At 42.6% G+C, this 25,063-nt stretch overlaps 1 protein-coding gene across 1 annotated transcript; it reads left to right on the top strand.

Moving 5' to 3' along the window:
* Nucleotides 1-1,158: 1,158 nt before the first annotated feature.
* Nucleotides 1,159-16,512, top strand: LOC134444113 (NLR family CARD domain-containing protein 3-like). Its single transcript, XM_063193566.1, has 6 exons — nucleotides 1,159-1,212; nucleotides 1,352-1,547; nucleotides 1,697-3,497; nucleotides 3,644-3,817; nucleotides 12,141-12,311; nucleotides 16,317-16,512. Exons 1-6 carry the CDS (start codon nucleotides 1,159-1,161, stop codon nucleotides 16,510-16,512), a joined length of 2,592 nt encoding a protein of 863 aa, XP_063049636.1.
* The last annotated feature ends 8,551 nt before the right edge of the window (nucleotides 16,513-25,063 follow it).

Genomic DNA, 25,063 nt, shown 5'->3' with positions numbered 1-25,063 from the left:
CTGTTACAGCTTATAACCAAGTTGTGAACATTGAAAAGTAATTTAGAAGGTACCAAATGCCAACGGTATTGATGTAAATGGGGAAAAAAGAAAGAAATTTGGATTACAACACTGCAAAACTGTTTAGCGTATTAATTTGGAACGGAGCATTTTGGGCATTTTAATTTTTTTTATTATTTTAAAAAATACTGTTATCATTGGAAGGTTCTTTCAAAGACGTTTTAATTGTACTGTAATGGCTGATGACTTGAAAATTATGATGACTGTCATACATATTGATTATTTGGGGGAATGTAATTCGCATAATAATGTAGCCTGGCCGCGCCAAAAACCCCTACAGCAAAGCTGTGCCGGGCCACTAGGGGCGTCTAGATTTCTAGGCTAATAATAATGTGGAATGCGAGGTATTAACTTGTCCAAAGGTTAATTATTCTGTAGTTATTATATGGTTGTGACGTCATCTGTCGAATGCTCCATTCATTTCAACGGGGCTCCCCAACGTTCGGACGTCTGTTATTTTTCGATAACGGACGGGTTGGTCTATAACATACCGCTGTCAATGGCAACAAGACTTTTCACTGCTAAAGCGACTTTTCAACAAGACTCTAATCAGCTGCTGTGATAGACAGCACCCGTTGTCCTGGCTACCGCTGTCAATGGCAATAAGACGTTCACTGCTAAAGCCACTGGCTTGTATACAAGTCAGTGGCTAAAGCGAATGTTTCATATCACTCCGCAGGGGGTCCGGTCTTTTGTCACTCTAATCAGCTGCTGTGATAGACAACACCTGTTGTCCTGGCTACCTAGCTGTTGCCTAGCGGTGTTCCACAACGGCACTGTTTTGTTTTGCGCAGCAACAATCTTAACATTAAATAGGTCTAAAGAAATGTCCCCGCCATGTGTGAATCATTTAAGTATATCCATATAATAAGCGGGTTAACTTTCGGCGAGTCGGTCGCTTTGTGGAATAGCAGCACTTCAGAGAGAACAAGACCCCTCCGCTCCGCGTCGGGGTCTAAAGATTCTCTCTGTCGTGCTGCTATTCCACGGTAGCGACCTTCTCGCCGAACGTTAACCCTTACTTACTGTGCAATTTGATGATTGTTATTCCCTGGGACGAAACCCAGACAACTATCAGGCTGGGAAGAGTAAAGAGACATGTTGCAATGTTGGGAACGGAAAGTTGTTCAGGTTACAGAACCAGGTCACACAGTCAGGTCATTGATGCTCAATCACTCTTTGGCAGAACGACTTTGACTTTACTGATCTGAAATGCAGCAAGATTGTTCAATGAAAGACCTATAACATGATCATAAGAGTAAATACATCTGAAATGCCATATGCAATTTAGGTGCTCGAGGAGAAGATCATCCTCTTTTTAAAGAAGGAGCTGCTGAGATTGAAGCAGATTCTTAGTCCAGACTACCAAGAAAGCAATGAGATGAAATCAGAGGAAGAGAGTGATGCCAGAGAAGGAGTTCTCCAGATGGCACTGCACTTCCTCTGTAAGATGGAGCACCAGGACCTTGCCGATGAACTGAATGACAGTAAGAATGATTTTGTCTTTTCTGGCGATTGCATTACAGAGAGGTCAAATGAATTGTTATTTCTTTATTTATTGAATGTCCTTTTGTATTCTTTTTTCTAGTTTGAAATACTTCATTCTTTGTGTGTTCTTTGTTTGTTTTTACAATAGATGAGATGAATGTGGGTTGTCAGAAGGATTTAAAAAGAAATCTCAAGAACAAGTACCAGAGTGTGTTCGAAGGGATAGCCAAACAGGGAAGTTCTGTTCTGCTGGAGAAAATCTACACAGATCTCTACATCACTGAGGGAGAAAGTGGGAAAGTCAATGAGGAGCATGAGGTCAGGCAGATTGAGTACAGATCCAAGAAACCAGCTGGACAGGACAGACCAATCAAATGTGTTGACATCTTCAAGCCTTCATCAATTCATGACAAACCAATCAGAAGAGTTCTCACAAAGGGGGTGGCTGGCATTGGCAAAACTATATCTGTGCAAAAGTACGTCCTGGACTGGGCTGAAGGAAAGGACAACCAAGAGATCAATTTCATCCTCCCACTGTGCTTTCGGGAGCTCAACATCATGAAAGAAAACGAGTACTCTTTAATGGATGTTCTTCATCACTTCTTTCCAGAGCTAAAGGAATTCAAATTTGTCTGCAAGAAAAAGTATAAAGTGCTGTTTGTCCTTGATGGTCTGGATGAGTGTCGACTTCAACTTGACTTTCAGTGTAATGAGAGTTTGACTGACATGAGAGCTGTCAAATCATTGGATGGCATCTTGACAAATCTCATCAAGGGTAATCTGTTCCCCTCTGCTCTACTGTGGATAACCTCTCGACCAGCAGCAGCCGGCACAATCCCTGCTGAGTGTGTTGACCTGGTGACAGAAGTGCAAGGGTTCAATGACTCCCAAAAGGAAGAGTACTTCAGGAAGAGGATCAGTGATGAAAGGTGTGCAGGCAAAATCATTTCACACATTAAATCATCCAGGAGCCTCCACATCATGTGCCACATACCTGTGTTCTGCTGGATTGTTGCAATGGTTCTTCAGATGATTTATTCCACAGGACACAAACAAATACCAAAGACTTTGACAGAGATGTACACATATTTTCTCCTTTTCCAAACTAAACAGAGAAGCATTAAATTTGACAGTGTGAATGATCTTGACCCACAATGGAATCAAAAGCTAATCCTAAATCTTGGCAGGCTTGCCTATCAACAGTTAGAAAAGGGCAACCTGATCTTTTATGAAGAAGACCTCAGAGAGTGTTGTCTTGATGTCAAAGAAGCTGCAGTGTACTCTGGGATGTGCACCCAGATTTTCCGAGAAGAATCAGGCATCTTTCTAGGAACAGTGTTCTGCTTTGTGCATCTCAGTATCCAGGAGTATCTTGCCGCTCTGTATGCATTTCTGATGATGGCGAATGAAGGTAATGACATAATATCCACACAACATGCCCATCAAAAAGCAGAGTCCATGATCATCTTGCATAAGAGTTCTGTGGACAAAGCTTTGGCCCATGACGATGGACGCTTTGACCTCTTCCTTCGATTCCTTCTGGGCCTCTCCCTGGAGTCAAATCAGACTCTCCTGCATGGTTTGGTGAGTAGAAGACAAGGAGGCTTTATGGACAAGATCAGGACAGTTCTTGGCCTTGCTGGCAATGATAAAACAATCAAGTACATTAAGGACAAAATCAGGGAGGCCCCTTCATCAGAAAAGATGATCAACCTCTTCCACTGTCTGAATGAACTCAATGACCACTCCTTAGTGGAGCAGATCCAGAGCTTCCTTAGTGCAGGAAAACTTTCAAAGGCCAAACTCTCACCTGGCCAGTGGTCAGCTCTAGTGTTTGTGCTGCTGACATCAGACCAGAATCTGGATGTGTTTGACTTGAAGAAGTTCATCAGATCTGATGAAGCTCTCCTGAGGCTGAAGCCAGTAGTGGAGGAATCACACACGACACTGTAAGTTTATTGGTGACACAATATTGGCTATGTATTGTATTTCACTTTAAAAAACAAACAAAAAAACAAACTTATTGTTGGAGCTCACAGCAACAATATTCTTGAGACAAGAACTTATAGTCATTGATTGTTGGTTTCTCCTTCAGGGTTGATAGCTGTGGGCTCACTGAGGAGAGCTGTACAACACTAGCATCCATCCTCTGCAAAGAATCATCAAAGCTCAGATATTTGGATTTCAGTGGCAACCATATTGGTGATGCTGGAGTCAAGAAGCTGTGTGATGGACTGCAGAGCCCAAACTGTGTTCTTGGAACTCTGAGGTAAATGCCAAACACATTTTCATTATAATATACACACTCACCGGCCACTGTAGTATAGTGGTGTCAACAATAATCGATTTGGCAATGCGGAGCATGGACAATTCAATTAAATGCGACAAGTTCCAGAATCTTTTTTTCTTTTTTCCAATTTTTTTACGTTTCAATTACTTCCGTTGATATTTCGGGAGCAAATGAATGTTAAATTAAATAAAAGAACTTCAAAGCATTGAAAACTGCAAGACTGATACAGAAAACAGCCAATAAAATGTGACTACTTGTATTGCCTCATCATGACTGATGAAACATTTGCTTTGCTTTCAGTAGAAATGTAATGCATTGCAATGCATCGTAGAATTGAATCAAATCGCTACCTCCCGAATCGTAATCGAATCGAATCGTGAGGGCAGTGCCAATGCACACCACTACTATATTAGGAACATATTATAACTATCAGATGCACCGTTACAAAGTCATCAGTCTCTTAAGAAATGTCACTGCCAAACATTGAGAAGAATTTAACGTGAAACTACAACAAAATTATTACCCTGCAGTCCTATCATATTCCTGAACAGAAACCAACACAGAGTGTCCAGAAGAACAGGGTATTGAGCGCTCAGAGACATGGCCAAGGTAAGAAGGGATGACACCAGAAAACCATTCAACAAGTTAATTAAGTCAAGACTGGGTCAAAAATACCTGGGGACAGCATTTTCAAAAGTATCATGGACTTGGGAAAGTGACTCTTGACAGACAGGGTGGATGAACCCATGACTGGATCTTTTAGAGGGAGAAAATTGCATCTTTTAGGAAGACAATGGTATTTATGCAGAAATCTGCTGGCACTTGATCTGAGGAACTGATCTGAGTGTGCACATTACTGATCTAGCCATAGGCTCATCAACCTGGGCCTCGTTTCCCAATAACGATGGTTCTTAGCCTTACGTGTGTCGTTAACCAGTGATCCTACGAATGTTCTTAGATTTCCTACGACTGTTTCCCAAAGACACTCGTACATGAACGCGCGTGCACAGCCTCTAAGATCATTCGTAGCGTCGCTCTTAAGGATCGCTGTCCACATATGTGGTGCTGAAGTGTCCTCAGAGTGAACTGCGCCGTCATGCTTCTAAACCATTTACAAAATGTAAGGCGTGTGTCAGTATCAAAAGTTGTTTTCTATAAGGGTGGGACTACATTTGTAGCAGTTTACAACTATCGACAGGAGATATTGTTGGCAAATGAAATAAAATGCACACACACACACAATGAAAGCATGCAAAACCATGAGATACGCCGTTAAACCAGACAAAGCGCGTGCAGTTGGCTACCGTGCTTAATATTTAAGAAGACAAATAGGCCTAGGAGTTCCAAATTGGGATGCGCATTTGGGGAGCGGCGTGCAAAGTACCTTGCACTCAAGGCTTTAACAACTGTGGGGGACATTTTGCACGGCAGTCTGCTGTTATTAAAACAAAAAATCTACACGAATCCCAATCGCTGCCTTTTTTATGTCATAGTTTACCCTTAGCCTACATCTACAACTATCGTGTCTTTTCTTAGGGTACTTGAAAATGAAAGAGGGCGCAACGACTCGCTGACCGTTTTTCTTTTTTTTATGTTTCGGTAGTGGCCTTCCCTTCCGACATCACCACTCTTGTCTCTGGTCGCCGAAGCCCCCTATTTACCCACACAAATTATGATTGATCACAGTTTAATAATGCCCTGATTTATCAAACACAGCTGAACTATTTTACTGCCTGTAAAATATTTTCCAAACACATTGCTTTTATTTTATACACTTACACAATTAATGTTACCTTCTTATTTTCGTTACAGTGTCAACTGTGGTGCCATGATATTTACACTCCCGTCTTAAAACATCAACTTGAAGCGCAAGTTTCCTCTTTTCCTGTGGGTGTCTCCACTGTGCCATGCCACTCGCGTCTTAAAACACCAATCTTATGCGCAAGTTTCCTCTTTTCCCTTCATATCCTGTGGGTGTCTCCACTGTGCCATGCCGTTACGATCAATCTTAGCGCGTTAAGACTACTCCAGAACACTCATGGATTTCTCTTAGAGTTACGTGTCAACCTGCGATGGTTCTTTACTAAGTTGGCTTTGGGAAACGCTCCGTGAGCTCTACGATGGTGTTACGTGTGAACTTAAGTAGCACGTAGCGTTAAGTAGTACTTAAGGCCCTTTCGGAAACGAGGCCCTGGTCCATTAACAGTCACTTTCACTAGTTCATAAAACCATTGAAAAAAACTGTCTAAAGACATTTCTTGACCCATAGGCGAGTGCATCTATGCAAAAAAAAGACCTAACCCCAAAAAAATTGATACAAAAGGTTTTTCAACTGATTTTGTTACCTCTAAGTGTCCTTAATAACATACTAAAAATCTAGGAAAATCTGACTTCCGGAAAGGTGTCATTTTCAAGATCAAAGTTTTTAAAAATAAAGGTTACTACATGATAATTACATTGGCATGAACTAACATGTTTTCAGGATCTGTTTGTTTGGAGTGCTGTTTGGGTGGATAAAGACACTACTCCTATGATAATATCCATGTGCTGTTTTGTCAGGGCACATCATCAGTGATGAATCATGGTGTCACTAGGTATTTTGGGTCTTTCAGCAGCTGAACTGAATAGACAGGAGCCACTACATGTGTAAGTAGAGGGCAAGGTGAAACGGTTGGTACTGGAGACAGACAATGTCCTGAAAGGACATAGGGCTTTAGCATAGCTTTCAGGTAAGCCAGAGTAGGGCCTGTTGTAGCGTCATAGGCAAGGGTCAGGGCCTTGTATTCAATTAGGGCATGAGAAAGAGGACATGACTGGGAAACTGAGGCTATGTGGTCAGAGAATGATAGATGGTCATTAACAATGACACCTAGATTTCTTGTGGCCTTATTTGAGGCAACAGTAGCAGAATCCATATTGAGCTCGATATCATGGCAACCTAAATCTTTGGCTGGGATCACCAGCAGTGCATTTGGGCGAGGCTCAACTGAAGGTTGCATTCCTTCATACTTGTGGATAGTTCAGAGAGGCAAGCGGAGATGTGTGTGACCGTGGAGTCATCTGGCACAAAGTAACTGTGCTTCATCGGTGTAACAGTAGTATGAGAAGCTGTGAGAACAGATAACATGGCCCAGTGATGTGGTGTACATGGCAAATAGGAGTCCCAGCACCAGCCCTTAGGACACCTCTGTGGAGAGGCTATGATTTGAGGACAGCTGACCTTGCCCTTGATCAGGCCCGGAGTGGGCCCTGTAATCAGGCCGGGATTTTAATTCACATCTAGGCCACTTTGATATGGAAAATCGCTCACAATGCATTTTATTGGACTCATGGTAAAGTAGAGTATGTTGTCAAGTTAACAGAAAACTTTAACTTCACAAAGTGTAGGCTAATTCAAATAGAAACAAATAGGCCTAAGCTATGACACGAGTTATTTGACCAATCAAACTGCATTTGCCATCACAAAAAGTTCTCAACAACTTGCATGTATCTGTGGATGTGAGTGTGGTTTACTGTGGAGTCAGGCTCCATGTTCTGTTTGTCTGATTCTCCACATGCATGGTACTAATGTGCAATAGTCCTGTGGTGTTAGGCCCACGTGTATTCTATGTCTTGTCTAAACCAGTCTTGTTGTTCAGGGAAGCAAAATTAATTTCAGATTCAATGACAATTGATATCCCCAATACATGTTTTTTTCATTCTTATTAAATTGTATTTCTTTTAAAATAGGCTACCCATAATATGGCCATTTTAATGAATGCTACTTTTACAGTAATATGAACAGAAGGCCTATCCAAATCATTGCTTCGTTGCCAAGAACAGTTGACAACATTACTGTTGACTTGGAAAAAAAAGAAATGACGACACACCTTTGATGCGCAAAGCTGTTCGATGTCGGGTTGCCTACAAAAGACCGATAGCAGCAAGAAGCCACCCTGCACTTGTAGCCTTGATTGAGCATATTTTTGGACGCACACAGAGCCGTGAAGTTAGTAGTAACGCCCGCTGAGATATATCAATTTATCCCCCCTCTCACATTCTAGTCGCAACTGTCACATCACCAAACGTTATGTTCACATTTCATTTGCAAACACGCATGCCAAGATTGTCGTTGATCCTCATCCTATTACTTGTGTTACTGGACTTCTTATTGAGACTATTCACCTGTGCGCTGCTGTCATACTACTAAATGTGGCCATTATTGATTCCAAACTTGTCGACGCGTCATGGCTCCAAGGTATACGCACATTGGTTTTTAGTTTTGGACTGCAAGAAAGCGTGGACCTCTTTCTCTGTAAACCCAACATTTCCGAGCTGATTGTGAGTTGCGTCAAGTAACATCCTAATTACCTCCGAAGTTTGCAAACTAACTGAAGCTTTCAAAATGTCCATTACAAACCATTCAGATTGTTTATCGCGAGGCATTTCCATGCAATGCTTGGGAGGGAGTAATGGCATGAGCTGTCACTTCACCTTTGCTTTATTTTATCCCACCTGCGTTTTGCTTCATCATTTCGTCTCTCTCTCTCGCTCGCTCTCTTTCCCCTTTTAATCGCTCATTTGCTGTTATTCAAGAATACAAATCGGGTTAAGCACACGCCACGGCGGTTCTCCACTGCTCGCGCCATGTCTGGGCTCTCAAGTCGCTTCCAAATAACGCCAATTGCCACGAACTTAAAATATTATTTTAAGAAAGTAAAGATGACTTGAATTATAACCCATACAATGTCCTGTTCCTTTCTGACTCCTCATTTTTGCTGACTTCTGTTGTGGTAGAGGTAGTAGAAAGGGATGCAGATTTACGCAGATTTACATAAACTGCACCTTTCTTCGCGCATTTCGCCCAGGGACTCTTTGGCGCCTAGATGGTTGCACCTTAATAATCTGCTGTGGTGCTGCCGGTGGCTGCGCTGTCATGGTGACTATATGCAGACTACAAGTGATCATTGCATTTAGAATAACCCAAGTGAGAAAAATACTGAATTTAAAAATATTTCCTCATGGTCCAACGGGCCACACCCAAATTTTGGGCCGGGAAATGTCCCGATAGTTATAATGGCCACCCCGGCATTGCCCTTGATACATGCTAAGAATGATACCACCAGACTCAAAGAATGTCTGGAAGAACTTGAGACACATAAAACTCAATTATTTATCTAAGATAATAATAATGTTAATATATAAATAAATAAATAATCATAAATAATAATAAATAAATAAATAATCATGTTTTGGGAAAAAAATGCTAGCTGGTGTGTCTGCACAAAGATTTTTAGATTTACTACGAAACAAAAAGAGATGTCCATAATCTCTTCTGAAGATACCTTCTGGCTTACTAGAAACAAAATAAAAGAGTAATTTTGAGCTTGGCTTTTTCAGATTTTGAGGTTTTGCATTTTGAAATTTAATGCATATTTAATTAGATATAGTCCAATTACCATATTAAAACATAACATTTCAGAAAACTTGCAATACATTTTTTTCTCACAAATATGTGAGTAATCACCGGATTAAGTTTCATGGTGATATCGGCAAGCTAAATTTTTTGGCCTATTCACCTGGAGTGTCTCTTGACCCTTATAATAAGCCTATGGCAGCCATGTTGAAAAAAACTCATTTCCCAAAGTCAGATTTTACTAGATTTTTAGTATGTCATTTAGCAGGTCCAATAGTAATAGAATCCATACAAAAACCTTTTGTATCAATTTTTTTGGGGTTAAACCCTAAATGTACTCGCCTACCAGTCTTGACTTACGTTTCTTGTTGAGTGGTCTTCAGGTTTCAGCCTGTTTTACCTTGACCATGTCTCTGAGTGCTGAATACAATGTTCCTGTGGACACTTGATGTAGGTTTCAGTTCTGGAATATAACGGCACTGCAGGGTAATAGTTTTGTGATAGTTTCATCTTCAATTCTTCTCAATCTGGCAGTTACTTTGTGAGCACGTCATGTGACACTGATGGCTTGTAACGGTGCATTAGATGGATGTGACCAATATTTCAAGACAGCCACACACCCCTCTAGAAGACTTCAAAATTGTTTATAGTCTTTTCAGAGTTTGTTAGATCTCTTTTGTGGCTCATTTTTCCAGAGGAAAACAAAGTTGCCTAATATTCAGTATATGCACACTAATTTTGCCCTGATACAGGGAATTGGACTCATTTGATCACACAGTCTCTTATTATACCAATATGCATGACCTGGAATGCTTAAATCCAATAGGTGCTCATATCCATAAAGGGTGGTGGCGGACAATATGAATAAAATGGACGATATTGTCAAAAAACTTGTTTGCCCAATAATTCTGCACACAGTGTATTTGGCATGGTAGCTGTTGTAAGTGTACAGTATGCATGTGTTTGGCATGATAGCTGGCCTTGGTGTACAACATGTATTTGGCATGGTAGCTGGCCTTGGTGAACAGCATGTATTTGGCATGGTAACTGGCCTTGGTGTACAGCATGTATTTGGCATGGTATCTGGCCTTGGTGAACAGCATGTATTTGGCATGGTAGTTGGCCTTGGTGTACAGCATGTGTTTGGCATGGTATCTGGCCTTGGTGTACATTGTACAGTAAAGCATGTATTTGGCATGGTAGCCAATCATGTATTTGGCATGGTAGCTGGCCTTGGTGTACAGCATGTATTTGGCATAGAAGTTGGCCTTGGTGTACAGCATGTATTTGGCATGGTAGTTGGCCTTGGTGTACAGTAAGCACTCAGCCTATTTGTTATGGTAGCTGGCCCCCTATCCTCCCCGGCTCCTGTGTTCTTAGGTTAGGGTTAGGGATGGGGTTTGGACTATGCAATAATGACAGGTTAGGGTTAGGGATGGGGTTTGGTCTATGCAATAATGACAGGTTAGGGTTAGGGATGGGGTTTGGTCTATGCAATAATGACAGGTTAGGTTTTTTGCTTTATAAGTCATCTTTCTTGAATGGCCATAAGGCCTTTAAGGCACTGGCAACAAGGGTTTACAATTGATGGCACTATTATCACGTTTGGATTAGGGTTAGGGATGGGGTTTGGTCTATGCAATAATGACAGGTTAGGGTTAGGGATGGGGTTTGGACTATGCAATAATGACAGGTTAGGGTTAGGGATGGGTTTGGACTATGCAATAACGACAGGGTTAGGGTTAGAGATGACGTTTGAACTATGCAATAATGACAGGTTAGGGATGGGGTTTGGACTATAATAATGACAGGGTAGGGTTAGGGATGGGGTTTGGACTACGCAATAATGACAGGTTAGGGTTAGGGATGGGGTTTGGACTATGCAATAATTAGGGTTAGGGTTAGGGTTTAAGTTGGTTTAGGGTCTATGCAATAATGACAGGTTAGGGTTAGGGTTTAAGTTGGGTTAGGGTCTATGCAATAATGACAGGTTAGGGTTTAAATTGGGTTAGGGTCTATGCTCTAGGCCAGGGGTCCCCAAACTAAGGCCCGGCGGCCGGATGCGGCCTGCCATGCCCCTTCGACCGGCCCTCCACTTCTCTGCATCTCACCATTTGAACTGGCCCGAAGAAGCAATCCTGACAGGGAAAAAAAGATAAAAAATATATTTTTTAAATATTTTTTTGTTCATCAAAAGGCCTTCCTACAGTTTAGTTTTCAATAACCCTAGTGTGAATAACCAGACGTTTCTTGTCTTGATAGTTTCTCATCTCACTATAAACAGGCCTACCATTTCTATTGTATCACTTGTAAACTGTCAATCACCATATTTGTCTAACCTTTCCTTGCTATTTTTACATGATTATCAGAAATGAAAAGCAATACCGGTGGTATTTCAAATTGAACAACATGTGAAGCACTCACTTCTTTTGCAAATCACTTGTAATGATGAACTATTTTGTTCTAGAGATTATGGTTATAACAGGCAGTGGCATAGTATAAATCCCACATGATTGATCCCAGCCCCTGATCACAGTCAGGAAAAAATAATGTGATTACCAGAGAAAAATGTTTGGGGACCCCAGGGTCTATGGTCTATATGTGTGAGGGCTGTGACACATCCACTTTGTAAACTGTAGGAGTATGCCCAGGTGTGTGTGTTTGTGTGTGTGTGTGTGTGTGTGTGTGTGTGTGTGTGTGTGTGTGTGTGTGTGTGTGTGTGTGTGTGTGTGTGTGTGTGTGTGTGTGTGTGTGCGCGCGTGCATGTGTGTGTCTGTTTGTGGATTCCAGACTGCACATTACTCTCTCTCTCTCTCTCTCTTCTCTCTCTCTCTCTCTCTCTCTCTCTCTCTCTCTCTCTCTCTCTCTCTTCTCTCTCTCTCTCTCTCTCTCTCTCTCTCTCTCCAGGCTTCAGTCCTGCAGTATAACAGCAGAGGGCTGTGCTGCGCTGGTCTCAGCTCTATCATCAAACCCATCACACCTGACAGAGCTGTTTCTGTATAGTAATAAACTAGGAGACTCTGGTGTGAAGCAGATCTCTACTCTACTCAGGAATCCAGACTGTAAACTAGACTGCCTGTGCAGTCGCCTTCGACTGCTTAAGGTATATCCCCGAAACGCAACGCTTCCAGTCCCCCATCATTCCTACCACTCCCGTCCACCTTTTCATAAACGTATATGATAAATACAAAATATTAAAGAAATATATTTAATATCTATGCATAGATCAATGACGTGCATAGGCTTAAAACCAAATGACTATTGTGAAAATGAAGAAAAAAAATGGGGCAAATGGTAACACTGTTTTAATGGTTTACAGTGAATATACCACATTAGGTACAGTGTAATAACCATTGTAACAATATAATATCAGTGTAACACCATGTACCAATTTTGTACTACATCATGTATTTTTGTGTAAGTGGTATTACTTGGTATTGCATATTGTTACACTGGTATTACACTAGTATTACATGGTATTAAATATTGTACACTGGTTATTACACTGTACCTGGTATTGCATATTGTTACACTGGTATTACACTAGTATTACATGGTATCAAATATTGTTACACTGTACCTAATATGGTAGATTCACTGAAATGTTGAACTGTTAAAATAAGGTAGTACAGGGCAAATCAATCCACCCAGTCAGAAGTTAATGGCCAAATAAAAATGCCGCCATTTTGAAACTGTTGAGCTCCAAACTCAAATCAGTTAATGAACCTACCCTAGAGCATTAACACACCAAATCTGGGACAAATCCATCCGACTGGTCAAAAGTTATGAGTCAAACAAAAATTCGGCCATCTTGAATTCAGCCATCTTGAAAGTGTTGGCCTCCAAACTCGAATAAGTTCATGAACCTACCCTAGAGCATTAACACACCAAATCTGGGAGAAATCCATCCACCCAGTCAGAAGTTATGGGCCAGACAAAAATTCGGCCATCTTGAATTCAGCCATCTTGAAAGTGTTGACCTCCAAACTCGAATCAGTTCATGAACCTGCCCTAGAGCATGAACACACCAAATCTGGGAGAAATCCATCCACCCAGTCAGAAGTTATGGGCCAGACAAAAAATCGGCCATCTTGAATTCAGCCATCTTGAAAGTGTTGACCTCCAAACTCGAATCAGTTCATGAACCTGCCCTAGAGCATGAACACACCAAATCTGGGAGAAATCCATCCACCCGGTCAGAAGTTATGGGCCAGACAAAAATTCGGCCATCTTGAATTCAGCCATCTTGAAAGTGTTGACCTCCAAACTTGAATCAGTTCATGAACCTGCCCTAGAGCATTAACACACCAAATCTGGGAGAAATCCATCCACCCGGTCAGAAGTTATGGGCCAGACAAAAATTCGGCCATCTTGAATTCAGCCATCTTGAAAGTGTTGACCTCCAAACTCGAATCAGTTCATGAACCTGCCCTAGAGCATTAACACAAACCAGGGGCCTCATTTATAAAACTTTGCGGAAGAAATGCGCCAAAAGATGGCGCACGCACGAAACTCAGGATGTGCGTGCGCAAGAAAATATTCAGATTTATAAAGCATGGCGCACGCACGTTCCACGTCGATTTCCCTTTATAAATCCCAACTGACTCTGAAGTTGCGGCAAATGTGCGCACCTGTGGACACACCCATAATTATCTATGAATATTCAGTGAAACGCCCAAAATGAATATTTATATCTGTGGACGGCGTGTGGAAAGCAGACGAGATAGCCCATTTACCACATGTGGAGCAAGCAGTTTTATTAGATAGGCCTAGAGAACGTTGGGCAAAGTGGAGCGGTTAAGTTTGGGAAGTCGTACAAAAATAATCCCTCGAATTGCAGCATGTGGATGGTTATGTTCGCAAAAATCATGCCATACCAGAAGTAAAAAATAAATAAAATAAGGATGGCATGGACATGAACCTGCCAAGTCATGGACATGTAGTAGGCCTATTAATTGAGTTGTGAGCAAAGGGAAAAATAGCTGCGTCAAGGAAACATCTCACATGGCATGTCCCCATGTGAAATTCACCGGTAGAAAATCTATTCGGTGTTTCATCGCACCTCATATGCACCGGGTTTAAACTTTTTTCAACAATTGCCGTTGGTCACTGCGCGCAGCTGTCTGCTTTCAGCTCAAAGCGACGCCCCAACTGTGGATCGACATATCCACAGACAGCATGACATATGGACATTTTCTAGTCTGTATTTATTAAATGTGTGTATTATAAACGTGCATTATCAGTGTATAAGGCCAGCTGTCAAATGCACATCTCTGCTTCTTCGATGACGAATAACCGCATGGAAAAGAAATGACATGCAACAAGAGAAACGAAGCTGTCCAGGCACTTGCGCTTGCCTGTATGTCTGAGAAAATCAACCATTACAGATGCACTTGGGACTAGAGCAGATGATTCTGCAACTGGCTTAAATGTTGACGTAATTCCTTGCAGACTGAACACTTTATAGCCTACCGATACGATCATAGCCTGATACTGGAAAGGTCCGTGGTTATTGTTAATACAATGTAGGGTATTTCCAAATGTAATGTAGGCCTACCCTAAACGTACAATTGGAAGCGTCTATTACTTCCTTACAAAACATGCATGTGGCTATGGATAGGCCAGGTAGAGCTACTTATTATTTTCCACCATTACCAAACAACAAACAACCGCGTTTTCGTTGCGAACTGGATTAACTAATGTTTTGTGGCTATCGTGACAGGTGACCTTTGATTTTTTTTTCTTCAACCAATTTCGGGTCGTTCTTCCAGCTACCTCCCGAGGTCGCGCTTTCCGCGTTTGGTCTTTTGTTTAGTGCCTACGCATGGGTCAAACTTTGCGTGGAGCTGCGCATGTTTACCGCCAAGTTCTTTTTCTATAAATACCAAATCTTGCGGTGAACTTGGCGTGCGCAGTCTTTTGTGCGTACACACCCGTTATAAATCAGGCCCCAAATCTGGGAGAAATCCATCCACCCAGTCAGAAGTTATGGGCCACACAAAAATTCGGCCATCTTGAATTCAGCCATCTTGAAAGTGTTGACCTCCAAACTCGAATCAGTTCATGAACCTGCCCTAGAGCATTAACACACCAAATCTGGGACAAATCCAAACATCCGTTCAAAAGTTATCGCGTTAACACGAAAAACGTGACGCGGCGGCGGCGGACGCGGACGCGGCGGCGGCGGCGGCGGCGGCGGTGCACGCAAAACCATTACATCCCCGACGCTCCGCGTTTCGGGGATATAACTACAGACACTGTGGTGAGTAAAGAGACAAAGAGGGTGTGATGCAGCACGTGTGTGTGTGTGTGTGTGTGTGTGTGTGTGTGTGTGTGTGTGTGTGTGTGTGTGTGTGTGTGTGTGTGTGTGTGTGCGTGTGTGTGTGTGTGTGTGTGCGTGTGTGTGTGTGTGTGAGACATCCACTTGTTGAGTACGGCCAGAGATGTGTGTGTGTGCGCCAATATCTGCTTGGACGTGAAATGTGTATGAGAGGGGGGTCTTTATATTACACTGGACACGTGTGACAGTGTGTGTTGAAGCTAATGAGGATTCTGGTGTGTGTGTGTGTGTGTGTGTTTGTGTATGTTTCTGTGTCTGTGTGTGTCTGTGTGTGTGTGTGTGTGTGTGTTTGTGTATGTTTCTGTGTCTGTGTGTGTCTGTGTGTGTATGAGGGCTGTGACACATCCACTTTGTAAAATGCAGCAGGGGTATGCCCATGTGTGTGTGTGTGAGTGTGTGTGTCTATGTGTGTGTGCGTGTGCGTGTGTCTGTGTCTGTGTCTGTATCTGTGTGTGTGTGTATGAGGGCTGTGACACATCCACTTTGTAAACTGCAGCAGGAGTATGCGTGTGTGTGTGTGTGTGTGTGTGTGTGTGTGTGTGTGTGTGTGTGTGTGTGTGTGTGTGATGAGCAATTGCTCTTCTGCATTACTCAGTCCTCGCCCCCCCCCTCTCTGCCCCCCCCATCTCTCTATCTACACCCCCCCCCCCCTCCCCGCCCATCTCTCTCTCTTCTCTCTCTCTCTCTCTCTCTCTCTCTCTCTCTCTCTCTCTCTCTCTCTCTCTCTCTCTCTCTCCCCCCAGGCTTGGTAACTGCAGTATAAAAGCAGAGGGCTGTGCTGCTCTGGTCTCAGCTCTATCATCAAACCCCTCATCACACCTGACATGGCTGAGTCTGTGGGGTAATAATCTAGGAGACTCAGGCGTGCAGCAGATCAGAGCTCTACTCAGCAAACCAGGCTGTAAACTAAAGATATACTACCGAACAGAAACAGTGTAGCGTTTAGCGAATGTGACAGGAGTGGATGTGGAGATGGTGGAGGTGGTGTGCACTGCATTGTGTGTGTGTGTGTGTGTGTGTGTGTGTGTGTGTGTGTGTGTGTGTGTGTGTGTGTGTGCGTGCGTGCGTGCGTGCGTGCGTGCGTGCGTGTCCACTCCAGTCCCATCCCTAATTTTAGTTCTAACATCCCATATCAAGACTCAGCCCTCTGAACAGCCCTTTTCACTCAAATGCTACTTTATTTATTAGTATGCTTGCCATGCGGCAAGCATACTATTGTTATTCCCCCGTTTACGGCTTATTAGTATGCTTGCCATGCGGCAAGCATACTATTGTTATTGTACCGTTTCTTTTTATTTTTAATTTTATTATTCCGTCTACGAACCATTCGTTTTGAAGAACCGCTCAAGATAGAAAATCCGTTCAAAGACCGAAACGTTCGGCTCGGTCAGACGCACAGATTTTGTATTTTTCACGGGGGTACCTCGAACTCTCTAGCGCCACCAACAGGAAAACGGTAACTTTTGAACCGTAGGTCCAAATTTCAAAAACTTGGTATCCCTGGAATCCTTGGGCCAAGACGAATCCAACGCACCCTATGACGTCATTTTCCGCCTGGATAGTTTTCCCGCCATTTTGAATTTTGTAAAAATCAATAAAAATGGTTCCCCGCCCACAATTTTTGTCGGATCGTCCCGAAATTTTACACACGGGATTGCCAGACTGAGATACATCTACTCCGAAAGTTGCGGAACGACTGATTGAACCATCTTTGAACAGGAGCCAATCGAATTATGCGGCGAAGACGCCAAACAGGAAGTAAGCTCATATCTCAAGAACGCCTTCTCGTATCACAACGAAACTTGATACACAATATCTGCCTTATAGCCAGAGGCTACATACCGATTTTTGTGCAAATTGGACACTGGGGGGCGCCACAATTAGTGAAAATGTGTTAATAGCTCATATTGAAGCCGCCAAACAGGAAGTTAGCTCATATCTCGGAAACGACATGTCAGATCACAACTTAATTGGATACACATGACTGACATCACCCCTAGAGTTCAAATGACAAATTGGAGGATAATTGGCCACTGGGGGGCGCCACAATTGACGAAACTGTGTTTTGGCCATATTGAAGAGGCAAAACAGGAAGTTAGCTTATATTTCGGCAACGCCCATATGTATTACAACCAAAATGGTATTCACATTATCCTTGGACCAAGCCGAATCCAACGCACCCTTTGACAAAATTTTGGACCTTGGAAAGTTTTCCCGCAATTTTGAATGTTGTAAAAATCAATAAAAATGACGCCCCTCCCACATTTTTTGTGAGAGTGTTTCGAAAATTTTATCAGATCATGTTCAGACTGAGATACAGCTACCCTGAAAGTTACGGACTGATTTCTTGAACCGTCTTTCAACAGGAGCCAATCAAATTTAGCGGCGAAGACGCCAAACAGGAAGTTAGCTCATATCTCGGCAACGCCTACTAGTATCACAACAAAAATGAGTACACATTATCTTCACTATAGCCAAAGGCTACATACCAATTTTTGTGAAAATTGGCCCCTGGGGGGCGCCACAATTAGCGAAATTGTTTTAGGTCAATACCAGCCCCATTTACACTATGGGCCAATGGCCTCAATGTATTGGCCCAGGAACTTCAGCCAAGTAATTAAAAGCTATTTGGTGCTATTACCTTAGCCCAAAGGGTGCACAACAAAGATATGCAAGTGTACAATATGGTGTCCAGGGGGTGGTACACCAAAAAAACATGTTTTTCACTTTTCTGTTATGGGGTGTTTGTGTTAGATTGTGTGTGTGTGTGTGCGTGCGTGCGTGCGTGTGTGCTGAACATGGATGAAGAGCAATGCATGAAGGGCAACCTCCACGAAGGGCAACATGCATAAAGGGCAACGCATGCATGAGGGGCACCGAATGCATGGAGGGCAAGCATACTCCAGCATTTTCTGTGAGGAAATGCAATCTAGTTAATTTTCTTCTTTCTTCTACGAAGGGTTCGTTTTGAAGAACCGCTCAAGATAGAAAATCCGTTCAAAGACCGAAACGTTCGGCTCGGTCAGACGACCAGGACTTGTATTTTTCACGGGGGTAGCTCGAACTCTGTAGCGCCACCATCAGGTCAAAATTTCAAATTGTAACATGCTGTAACTTTTGAACCATTGGTCAGAATTTCGAAAACTTGGCATCCCTGGAATCCTTGGGCCAAGCCGAATCCAATCTATGACGTCATTTTCAGCCATTTTGAATTTTGTAAAAATCAATAAAAATGACGCCCCGACCACAATTTTTGACTGATCGTCACGAAAATTCCAGGAGGGCATCTTTGGACTGAGATACATCTGCCCTAAAGGTCCTGGAACAATTGATCAAACCGTCTTCAAACAGGAGCCAATCAAAGTTGGCGGCGAAGACGCCAAACAGGAAGTGAGCTCATATCTCGGCAACGGCTACTTGTATCACAACCCAATTTCATACACATAATCAACACTATCTTCAGAGGACACGTAACGATTTTCTTGTAAATGCGCCACTAGGGGGCGCTACAATAAGCAAAAATGTGTTTTTGACGATATTAGCCCGTATTTACTTTAATTCATCAAACGCTTGGTATTGCTGAAATCCTTGGGTCAAGCCGAATTTAATGCATACTATGATGTCATATTTACAATCATGAATTTTCCGCCATTTTGACATATTGAAAAATCAATTAAAATGAGGCTCCGCCCAAAATTATTGTCTCTTTGTCCTACAATTTTTATCAGACCACCATTGGACTATTTTGCACCTATGCTGAAATTTACAGAGCAATAGCTAAAAGAATCGGCGAACAGCAGACAATCAAAGTTGACAACAAAGGTAAACACACCATCCAAACAGGAAGTTAGCTCAAATCTCTGCAACGCCTTGACAGATCTTAACGAAATTTCTCATACATGATCTCCAGTACACCCAGAGGCTACGTACCGAATTCGGTGCAATAAGGCCACTGGGGGGCGCTACAGTTAGCGAAAATGTGTTTTTGCCAATAGGGGGAATGCCAAACAGGAAGTTAGTTCATATTTAGATGGTTAACTGTATGTTGTGTTTGCATGGAGGGCAGCATGTGCATTAAGGGCAAATCATGCATGAAAGGCAAGGCATGCATGAAGGGCAACGAATGCAAGACGGGCAAGCATACTCCAGCATTTTCTGCGAGGAAATGCAATCTAGTTTTTATTGCTCTTATATCCTTATTGTGTATGTCTCCTTTATACTGTATTCATTGTAATGTATGCAGAGCATTTATAATTACATTACAACAAATACGATTTTAATATGTGTAACATCTGTGTGAATGTCTATTATGAGAAGAGTTTTAGTGGTCGTGTATCCAGATTGTAGATGACTTTGCTGTAAGCACAGACCAGGGCCGGTTCTGGCTTATTTGGCGCCCTAGGCGAGTTTGAGTTCTGGCGCCTTTTTTATACCTTACAGAACACAAGAGTAATACCGGTAGTAGCCTAAGCTTAACTAAATAGTATCAAGAACAATAACTGTTTTGCATCAAATGGATTTCTGGTTCTTTTGGACAGCCGACCAACACATCAGATTGAGTCGCATGAAAGTACCTTCACTGTGTGGTGTCTTGGATGTAATGGTGGTGGTGCCCCCAACCCCAGATGAGAGGGAGGTTATCAATGTGTTTGAATTGTAAAATGGAATTGAAATGCCAGGAGAGTGGTACAGTACATTTGCATGTCAAATGCATGTGTAGACAATAGGCCTACCAAGGAGGTCTGCATTGATAGCCTATCTACACTACCTACAGCATCACAAAGCATGGCAGCATAACAATTTTAATAAGCTACACATTTGTGCTGTCTATGATTCCAAACCAATTTCATTTCTGTACTGGAAATAGTGGTGCATTTGTGAGTAGGAGAATGAGAAGGGGGCTATCTATGTGTTTGAACTGGAGGGACAGGGTGAGAGAAAGGGAGAAAAGCTGTCACGTTTTTGAATTTCATAATATACAAAATATAGTAAATAGCCTCACTTGTCTGCAATACTAGGCCTACATCACTCAGCATGAAAACATGCTGTGCATGGTTCTATTACATGATTAATGTAGGCCTATATGTCATTCTGGTCTGGAAACATTTTTTTTAAGCTTACAACAAGCAGGTAATTCATTCAAGTGGATGGAAGGAGATATGGCAGCTAAACTTGTTTTAAACACGGCACCAGTCTTACTTTACATTGCTGGTCAACCTAAGCAAGTATTATGATGTCAGGTGGGTGTTAGTGAGTAGGCTACTAACAGCTACTTTACTGGATTTCATTGCTTGGCATACTTGGCTAAAGTTAGCATGCTAACTAGCGATTTCTCAGATCAAAAGCAAAGCTCTTTTTCCCTCTAATTCCAAACAGTAGCCTCATAACTATTAGGCTTTACATTATCACAAACGGTTGCTGATTAAATCACATACTTCCAAAACACCCTCTGCAACTCCTGCATCATGCAATGACTGGTTTAATGAGAACATAACAATTCTCCACCCAGCAGAGCAGCATTGCTGTTCACGCTTGCCCTCTGTCTCTCGAATGAGTCTCCAAATTCAAAATAGATCGCACGCTGTCACATGTCCCGCCCCCTTTCTTAGGACTGTCTGTTTATTGGTTCACAGACTTCCCAGAGACAGTTGAAAGCGATATTACTATTGGCTGAGGGGCGCTTTGCCGTGAGGAGCGCTTTCGCCACGCTTTGTTGATTGCGACTTCATAAAAAAAACCTCCATATCGCAAAATTATGCATCGGAGAGCGCCATTTCGGCGCTCTTTCTTCACATTGCGCTCTAGGAGACCGCCTAGCCGGCCTATGCTTATAACTGGCCCTGGCACAGACTGTGTTGTGTTTAAATATGGAGTGTAAATATCATTAAAACATTATTAAACACAACATGCTTGTTGATATATGTGGTATTCCGTTATTGGCATTACAATAGTGCAAACAGAGCCTACTGCCCCCCGGGGGTGTTGGGGAGTTACAAAGACAGCTGAGGGGGGCATTAGTCTATTATATTTTTTTTAAACTTTTAATGCTAATATTTTACCCATCAGACATACTGTATGAAGAGGGTGGGAAAACAGACACGCACATCTTACAAAAACTGCTTTATTGTAATACTCAAAATGAGAACTTTTATTACAATGAAACTATAGAGGATATAAGGACTTTTGTGTTGAATTGTTGTGTTGAATTGGAATTCTCTAGTAAGTTCTGGCCAATGTGATGTGGGCATTTCTGGGGCCCCTGAGACTTTTGTCATCTTAGGTGACTGCCTTGTCTGCCTGTATGCCTAGCGCCGGTGATCTGACAGATTTTCCCAGGATTTTCTGTCAGACATGGCTGTCACACCCCTCTGCCCCCCCATCTCTCTCTCTCTCTCTCTCTCTCTCTCATATCTCTCTCTCTCATCTTTCCCATCTTTCATCTCTCTCTCTCTCTCTATCTCTCGCTTTCTCTCTCTCTCTCTCTCTCTCTCTCTCTCTCTCTCTCTCTCTCTCTCTCTCTCTCTCACTCTATCTGTATGTGCGTGCATGCGAAGATATTGTCACAAGGTAGGCAATGCTGCTTGATCTCTAATCAGTCATTACAGTCCATCTCCAGCAGGGGGCCTTCTCTCACCACACAAGTCATATGAGAGACATGCTGCATGAGAATGGGCACTTTGTCATTTAATGCATTCTGGTTAGAAGTTGTTTGTGTGTGTGTGTGTGTGTGTGTGAGAGAGAGAGAGAGAGAGAGAGAGAGAGAGAATTATCTCACTTGGAGGTAAGCGTTATAGGAAACATTATCACAGTCAAAAAAAATATGGCTTTTATTTACAGGCCTGCACAGAAAGCATAAATATGTGAGAGCAACATACCAAACTACAGACTCTTTCACTGGCACTTCAAAATCCTCACTCCCTAAAAGTAGGGTGACCAGACGTCCCGGTTTGACCGGGACAGTCCCGGTTTGGAGTTGTGTGTCCCATGTCCCGAGCAAACTCTCTCGGGACACAAATATGTCCCGGTTTTGGCCACCCACTACATTACGCCATGTCTATCAGGGTAAATATATGGAAAAGATTACCTGATTACCTAAAGTCTACCTGCCACAATTAATGGCAGGCAGCGCTTGTATAGAAAGTCGAAGGAGTTAGTTGCAATTTGTCATTCTGACCTCTAAAATTGCTTTGAATGCAGGAAATTGCATCTAAAAAATACAACATTTTCTGGGGGAAGCCCCCCAGACCCGCCCGCCAAGTCACACACAAAGTGTCCCGGTTTCAGACTACAAATGTCTGGTCACCCTACCTAAAAGTCAGAGATCGAATATCACTCTATAGCGGCTTTCTACACATCGGTCATGATGCTGGTTGGAGGAACATTAGCTTTCCACACATCGGTCATGATGCTGATTGGAGGAACATTAGCTTTCCACACATCGGTCATGATGCTGATTGGAGGAACATTAGCTTTCCACATCGGTCATGATGCTGATTGGAGGAACATTAGCTTCCCACACATCGGTCATGATGTTGACTGCAGCAACATATGCTTCCCTGCGAACGCTTCCTCTGTATGTGCAGGTGGGTTGTGATTGTGTAGCCTATGTACAGTATGCTTCTGTTACAGTCATCATTTAGTCTGTCTGTCTCTTTTATTGAAACATTTAGGCTACATACAACGATATAATTAAATTTTTCCTTCTTCACTTAATTTGATGTATTTATAAACTGTGTGACGACGCACACGCGCACGTTTTAACTTTAGTTCAATTGTTGATTTCAATACATTTCAGTAAGAGAACCTCCTGTCATCTCTTGGTCCTGTTTTGGTCCCGTGGTCCTGCATTGTCAAGCCGTACTGTAAGTTTAGATGCTTGTTAGTACAGTATATCCTTGTTAGATCCACAAGCAAAATGTAAATTCTTGTGCTTTATTAACTGTATGATCTGTATTGTGTATATGCACAGAGAGTTGTGTGTGTGTGTGTGTGTGTGCGTGCCTGCGTGTGTGTGTGCGTGCGTGCGTGTGTGTGTGCGTGCCTGCGTGTGTGTGTGTGTGTGTCTGTCGCTGGGACCACCTGCAATGATGGATCTTCTCTTCTGTTGAGCCATTGTATGACGAACAATACAACACACACACACACACACACACACACACGCACGCACGCACACACACACACAGTCCCTCGTGTACTGTATACATGAACTCTGCTCTCATGCCCCTCCAGTTGCTTTCCCATCAAATACACACACAGAGACACATACAGTACAGTAGTGTTTGCTCCAACACCAAGACATATTAGATTAGATTATATTAGTAACGCATACACAGATAGAGTATTCTCCAACACAGAGACACATTAGGTTAGATTACATAAACCAACACGTACACATACAAGTTGAATATACTCCAACACAAAGGCTACACAACCAGGAAGGCATGGGGGGGGGGGGGTGTCCTCATTGCATTACATGCATTAGGTGAGGGGGCCCTTCAAATAACTTTGTCCCGGGCCCAGCAAAAGCTGTGAGTGGACCTGCCCATAGAGCACATGTACACATGGAGTGGTGTACCCAACTCCAATGTGGCTGATAGAGAGCCCTCACCCCATTCCCTCTCTGGGTCCCACATGAGTTCCATTCCCTCTCTATATCCCACATGTAGATGAGTTCCATCCCCTCTCTATATCCCACATGTAGATGAGTTCCATCCCCTCTCTATATCCCACATGTAGATGAGTTCCATCCCCTCTCTATATCCCACATGTAGATGAGATCCATCCCCTCTCTGTATTCTACAGGGAAGAAAGAAGGAAATAAATGGGAGTCAAAGAACATTTAAAACATTAAGATAAAACATAAGGTAAAAATGATAATAATAAAATACAAAATAAAATAAACATAAAGTCGTTGTTACCAGAATGGCAATGACCAAGTCGTAGTGCATTACTAAAGGCCCTGTTTTATGTCATAGTAGTGTAGTAGGCCTACTGCTGTATGGTAATGAACTTTTCAATGACTATTACAGCGTGCTACTGGAGGCACAGCCTGCATTAAGGCGCTACAGAGGTGGGAATTGTTTTGGATTCGCATTGGGTTTAGAAAGTTGACCAAAGGGCCGTATGTCGTAGGCAATAATGAGAAATGGTGTACGCCAACATAATTACACCATTGTCAGTTATGCCATTCCTAGACTTAAGGTTACTGTAAGGTTTCCAAGAACATTGTTTTAGGTAGCCCATTTAAGAGTGAGCATATGAGTCTGTTTTTTTTTCTTGGAAAAGCTCTCAGGGCCACATGAAATGGCTGAGCGGGCCGCATGTGGCCCCCGGGCCAGAGTTTGCCCACGTCTGCGGTACACGGTGTGTGTCAAGCTGCATACATAGCATGTGTGTGTAACTATGGTTAAACGTCAGCAGAGTTTTGCTTCATTCCAGAAGTGGCGTGAAGTGAAGAGTGTGATTATGCACTCATTATGCATTCATGACA

Source organism: Engraulis encrasicolus, unplaced genomic scaffold (assembly GCF_034702125.1).
Source record: "Engraulis encrasicolus isolate BLACKSEA-1 unplaced genomic scaffold, IST_EnEncr_1.0 scaffold_45_np1212, whole genome shotgun sequence".
NCBI lineage: Eukaryota > Metazoa > Chordata > Actinopteri > Clupeiformes > Engraulidae > Engraulis > Engraulis encrasicolus.
The sequence above is the reverse complement of the archived record's forward strand: the minus strand, read 5'-3'. Positions and strand labels throughout refer to the sequence as shown.